The sequence below is a fragment of the Medicago truncatula genome, chromosome 4 (assembly GCF_003473485.1).
Source record: "Medicago truncatula cultivar Jemalong A17 chromosome 4, MtrunA17r5.0-ANR, whole genome shotgun sequence".
Lineage (NCBI taxonomy): Eukaryota > Viridiplantae > Streptophyta > Magnoliopsida > Fabales > Fabaceae > Medicago > Medicago truncatula.
Window position 1 is genome coordinate 34529867 of NC_053045.1, and position 6843 is coordinate 34536709.

The following is a 6843-nucleotide window of genomic DNA, read 5'->3' on the forward strand; positions in this document are numbered from 1 at the left end:
CCCTTACCTTAATTCAGAATGAAAAATGCACCGCAAAAAGGGTTCCTCTGGTTCTTCTCTCTTGCTCCTGGTTTTCTCTTCCTTGGCTTGGTTTCACGTAAAACTGTTTCTGACTCCCACTTTCTATTTTCTTAACTTCCCACTTAAGAGTAACTCCCTCCTAATTACACTTAACTCCCCCAAATTCCTAATAACTCCAATTAATTCCCCAAACACCAAAATAATTAATATTTCATACTTATTTTAATTATTATTAAATAAACCATATAATAAAATAATATACCATATAAATCACCCAAAATCATACATATAAATATAAGCATATGCATATACTCCACATAAATCACCAAACCATCATATATAAATATATATATACTCCACATAGTTTAAAATTAATTAAATAAATAATTAGGGCGTTACATTAATGCCCCATAGTTGAGTTGCTTTTTTGCATATATAAATACTTCTGCACTTGTAGTTTAATGACTTATTATGCGTTATTTGATGGTATTTTTAAGAATCAATCCGCGTCTCTTTACTTTTTTACTTTGTTCTGCACATAACAAATTCAAGGACTTATTTGATGATATTTTTATATAATGTAGGGATCGAATTGAAATAGACAAATAATTTAATGACAAACTTGATGAAAATATTTTGACAGAAATGTTGCTTTGATTCATCTTCAACCTCTTTTCATAACAACATTACACACGCCTAGTATAATACAGTAACATGTTAAACTTAAGCTCATACTTAATACTTAATCAACCTAAGCTCAAATTCTGGGACACCAACAATCAAGTACTCTCGCATCACCATTAAACATAGAGCTTGAGGATGAATACCGACTTTGATAACTATTTTTGCTCATATGCTTACCACCCATCATTTCAGATTCAACCTGAACACCAAAGTGAGATTTTTTTTTGAGGATTTTTGAATTTCGAATTCAATAAAAAAAAAATAAAGTTTTGGAGTTTTTGGAATTGGGGAAGAACATTGTCATCAATTAACAGAAGAAATTTTGGGGATTTTGAACTCTAGATGACAAATTATAAATTAGGGTTCTAATTTTATAGATTTGAGGAAGAAAGAGCTATAGTATAACAGTCATTCTTCTGCAAATTATGGAATCCAATTTTCTGCAAATCAATCAATTTGGTCATTGGAAATTTTGTCACTTTCGGCCAAATTAATCCTTGCTTGTGTGACATCTGACATGACAAGCCTTGTGAGAGGTTAACAGAACACGTCATCACCGTTAATATCCCAACTTAACGGAGAGACTAATTTGATTGACATTTGACAACTTCAGAAACTAATGTGATATTTCGACAAATTGAAAGACGAATTTGGATATTTACTTGAAACAAAACACAAGGATTTGTCAAATTTTACCAACCTTTTGACCTTTATACTTTCAACCATTTGAACCGTACTGTCCATTCCAAAACTACCAACCAAGAGAACCATACAATCATTATCAAGACTCAACCATTTAAACAATATTCCGCTTGTGTAACTTTGAGTTTTGTGATTTTGTGACCTCTTAATCTCTTATCTATCTTCTTACTAATAATTCTCTGTCACCAAAATAATTTATTAATCACTAAAAAAAATCATACCATTGTTCTTTGTGTGTGTTAACCTTCCCATTCTTAGAGGAAAGGTTAATCCAAAGTAAAGTCAAACAAAAATTGTTTCATTCAAAAATAGAACAGTACCATCTTTTTCAAGATTACCATGAATGTGTTGGAAAAAAAAACACACACACAAGTGGTTTGTATTGCGTTGATTGCGCATTTATTTGAACCACAATTACTCGCACAACTCATTAGAGAAGAAATGAAGAATACACGGTTACAGGAAAAAGTTGTAATCAATGCACTCATGTAAAAATTCGACGAAGTTTTTATCAACCACATTCCTCTTACTCTTAGGCTACCCATTACGAAGCAAGAACCTTAGATTCAAAAGTCCTCAGGCCAGGATACTATTGACAGACTATACAAGCAGATATCAAAACAATTTTATGATTTTATAATATATATCAAAGGTTCCTTCAAAAAAATATATATATATCAAAGGCGTAACATCATCCTTAAGTCATGAGACAAGTTATAAGACTTACACTATATCTCAACCGTTAAACATAATATATCTAAGGGATCATAACATTCCACCAGTCAAATTAAAAAAAATCCTTAGGTAAGGCACCACATGTGATTTCGTCTTCTTTCTCTTCAAGATCCCACGGTGCCCCTGGAGAGTTTGTTTCATGTTCTTTTTTATTGAGTTGCAATGCAATCAATAGTCCAACCAAATAATGGGTTGATTGTTGAGCTGAGTGGAAAAGTTCCTACAAAATGAGTTGCAACAAGGATCAACAAGGTGCTCACAAAATTACACCACGATTGTTTAACTATGTTTTTGAAAATTGAAGGTTTGACAAATTTATAGAAATTACAGAAACCTAAATCATGAAAAGAAAGGGAAAACAAAAAATAAAGATCTCATGTAAGAAAGTCTTGTGATCTTCTCAATTTATTAATCTTGTTTTCTGAAGTCTCTAATACCACATTACCATACTTTTTGACCACACCACAAGTTAACGTTGGCAAAGATGGAAGAAAATTGGGACATTGCGATGGTGGTTGGTGCTGTAGGTTTACATGCATCAATAACAAAAGTCCTATAGCACACCACGTTAACATACTTATTGATTAAATCTAACAAAACAACATCCAAATAATTACAATCCACCGAGTCGAAACCCTTTTCAAAATCAACTTTGAATATAATTAATTCCTTTTTCAACTTGCGGGTTTCATCCACTAACTCATTACCCATTAAAATACCATTGGTAATTTGGCAACCATGAACAAAGGTTGATTGCTCCTCAGAAATTACAATTTCTATTACCGTTCGTAATTGATTAACGAAGACTTTAGCCAACACTTTATACAAACATTCATAAGGGATACAAGGGTGATAGTCTTTGAGGGCTATCCACCATAGGAACAAAGGAGATAAAAATGTTGGTGATACCTTTCACCAACTTATCATTTCAATGAAACTCTTAAATGAAGCGCATAAAATTGATTTCAAAATCTTCCCTAAACTCTTTGATAAAACAAAAATTAACACCATCGGAGCTGAATTTTTGTAATTATCGCAATGCCAAATGACTTGTTTCGCCTCCTCAAGATTGAAAGGTTTTAAAAGATAAACTCCTTGCACCAAACTCAAAGATTTGAAAGTAAAATTTTCTACCACTTTATGACCATTACCATTTATAGAGTGAATAGCATTAGACCGACGTCTAGAAGATGAAACTCCATGAAATAATTTGTTATTAGCATCCCCCTCTCCAAATCAGCATATTCTTGATTTCTCTCAATGCATGCTAGAATTTATTCTTGCCAAAGAGTGTAAATTTTGTAGATAAATAATGAAGCTCCTCTTATGCGCTAAATTCATCTTTTAAATCCAGAGATGAAATGCGTTCTTTTTTTTTGACGGAGATGAAATGCGTTCTTAAACATAAAGAATTATGGTTTTCAAATTTCGAGTATGATGTTAATGTCAGGATTTTAGTCTGCCTTTAATCAACTTAAATTTTTCTTTTAACACAAAACCTCCGCACGTATCATAACTTATAATACTTACTTAAATATTTTTTTTTGAAATCTTTTTAAAAATATTTACTCATAGTCGAACTCGTTGATCCGACTTATATTCAATCATAGTCGAGTCGGGTTGCTTTGGATTTGACATAAAAAAAAAAATTATCATTTCATTTTTAGACATCATTTGTTTTTTAAAAAAAAATGATATTCGTCTATTCAAATTGATGAAATCATATTCATTACAACTCCCAATGTAACTTTTGAACTATCAATTTTATTCACTTTAGCCATGGATTTTTATTTATTGTGTTAATCCTCTAGTTCTAAGGAAAAAAGATCCTTGATAATTAGAATAAAATTTGATCAAGAATTGTTTCACCAGGAATCAAACTCAGGCTCTCCTTAACAATTTATCTTTTGATTGAGCTTATTAACCACTTGAATCAAATTGCTTGAGTTTTATTATAGATGCCTTCTTCCACGTTTTATTACTTTAAAAAAAATCATATTCTAAATTTTGCTTGATTTTACTCAGATTTAGTTCTACATGCTAACATAATTTTAGTATACTAATATTTTTGTTGTATATTTGAATTTTTGCCTCGCCAAATTAAATATAACATGCATAATTTTAGGTGTATATTTTTGTTGTGTATTTTTTTTAAGTGTGAACTAAAAAGTGTATATTTTTAAAAATATATAAAAGTTTTAATTGATCTGGTCGGCCCGAAAAAACTCGTATCCCTCAAAGGGCTGAGATTAATTAAACATTTTTTAGCCCGTTTATCATCCGAACCTTTTTGGTCGAACTTGAAAAGTCTGAACTTGACATGGATTTTGGTCCGAATAGTCGGTTAACATATTTTGACGGCGCTAGAATTCATAGATCACATCTCGCCAATGAGGTGTCTGCACTTAAGTTAAGGCGGTTGTATTTTTTACTGAATTTTTTGTTTATTCATACCAATTGTATCAAAATTCTTATTATATTTTTTTACCTAATTTCGTTTATTCATACCAATTGTATTGAAAAAATTATCATTAATGAAATGAATTAAGTTTGTTGCTTAAAAAAACATTTTCTATCAAAAAAATAGGTATAAATTGGCTGAGTGAGAATGGATAATTAAAAAATAAGTTTATTGAGAAAAAAATAATATATACTTGCCAAAAATAAAAAATTAGTGAGAAAAAATATCTAAAGGAATATTCCAAGCATGGGCCAACGGCGCACAAAAAACAATGTCGGTGGACTCCACACATCAGACTCAATCAGTATATGATTCCACGTAGCCCTAGTTTTAACCCAATCCATAACCCTAGTTAACAATTCCTCTCCTATATAAACACCCCTCTGCGTTCACTGTGAAAATATCTTCCTTCATCTTTTCCCCTAATTCCTTCTCTGTCCCCAATTCGATTCGATGGGTTCTTCTGATGTTGAGTACCGTTGCTTCGTCGGAGGTCTTGCATGGGCCACCGATAGCCAAGCTCTCGAGCAAGCTTTCTCTAAGTTTGGTGAAATCACTGATTCCAAGGTCCGTGCGGATTCTGATTCGGATTCGGATTTCGATTCTGATCTGTGATCTGTTCTGTTACTCTGTTACTTGATCTGTTTGTTACTACTGATTCTGTTACTGTGATTGTGATTCTGTTACTATATCATTTGATTCGATTCTTTTGTTACTCATACCAATAGGTACGTTCATCTTCATCTTTTAACAAAAGGAGAAGATCGATCGGTTACTATTCGGTTTTTTTGATTTATGAATCTGTTTTGATTGTTGAATGTTGATTTGTCATGGATCTGAATTTTTGTTGTTTTTGTTTTGTTTAGGTGATTAACGATCGTGAAACTGGACGATCAAGAGGTTTTGGTTTTGTGACATTCGCTGAGGAGAAATCGATGAGAGATGCAATTGAGGAGATGAACGGTCAGGATATTGACGGCAGGAATATTACTGTGAATGAAGCTCAGTCCCGTGGTAGTGGTGGAGGAGGTAGAGGTGGTGGCGGCGGTGGTTATGGTGGCGGCGGTGGTTATGGAGGAGGCGGTGGTGGATATGGAGGAGGCGGTGGTCGTCGTGATGGTGGATACAGCAGAAGCGGTGGTGGTGGAGGCTATGGGGGAGGAGGCGATCGTGGATATGGTGGTGGAGGTGGTGGTGGTTATGGTGGAGGTAGGGACCGTGGATATGGAGGTGGAGGTGGTGACCGTGGTTATGGTGGTGGAGGTGGCGGTGATCGCTACTCTCGTGGTGGTGGTGCTGATAGCGGTGGAAACTGGAGGGATTAGAAAATTAGGTCTTCAGTTTGGTGGTTTATGATTATGAATGTTGTCATGTTGAATTAGTTTGATTTAGTTGGTTGAATTTAGTGTTTTGGCTATGATATTTGTTCTGTTATGGTTTAGTTTTGCTTTGTCGTGTTTTTGGTCCTGAATCTGGTTTTGTATAAACGATTGATTGAAAAGGATAATGAAAAATTGGATTCAACAAATTCTTGGTTCTCTGTTTATGGTTTTACTCTTAATTTTGCGTGGAATTTTAATTCCATGTGATACGCAAGGGTATTATTTTTCGTCGGCAACAAAAACAGAATTAATACAAAAATGTTTTATAATAAGTCTAATGTTATAACCACCAAAGGCCGGCTTTCTTTTAAAAAAGTGTGTTTGATATGGTGGTGGGAAGAATTGATTTTGATAGTTACTTTTGATTAGAAGTGATTTAGATATGAATTGATTTATGTTTGAATCCATTTCTTTAAAAGTAATTCTTATGAATTAATTTTGTTTGTATATTTTGAATCATAATTGTTTTTAAATTATCAAAATAGGTCCCAATTTAAATTACATTACTTTTATATTTAACTTTGTTTATTTTCCTTCATAATTTATCAAGAAATACGTAAAAAAAATTATATGTTTATAAATTGTTTTATTTACATTAGTTTCATTAAATTATTTTAACTTTTTTTAACAATAAAAGAAAAAATCCTATGATAAATTTAATGGGCCAGTGAGTTAAACCTAACAAAAAGCTCATGTATCATCTTCTTCAACCTATTGTCACAACAACAATAAAGCAGGCTGCAGATCTTAAAATATGAAAACAAATTACAAAGAAAGCAAGGGTAAAATAGGATGATAAACATGTCACACATCATCTTTAAAGGCTGAAACCACGTTTTTCCTCTGTAGAAGTTACGA

At 32.6% G+C, this 6843-nt stretch overlaps 1 protein-coding gene across 1 annotated transcript; it reads left to right on the forward strand.

Moving 5' to 3' along the window:
* Window positions 1-4992: 4992 nt before the first annotated feature.
* Window positions 4993-6131, forward strand: LOC11420057 (glycine-rich RNA-binding protein GRP1A). Its single transcript, XM_003606868.4, has 2 exons — window positions 4993-5170; window positions 5470-6131. The coding sequence occupies exons 1-2, from the start codon at window positions 5057-5059 to the stop codon at window positions 5926-5928; spliced, it is 573 nt and encodes a 190-aa protein (XP_003606916.1). The 5' UTR covers window positions 4993-5056; the 3' UTR covers window positions 5929-6131.
* Window positions 6132-6843: the final 712 nt, after the last annotated feature.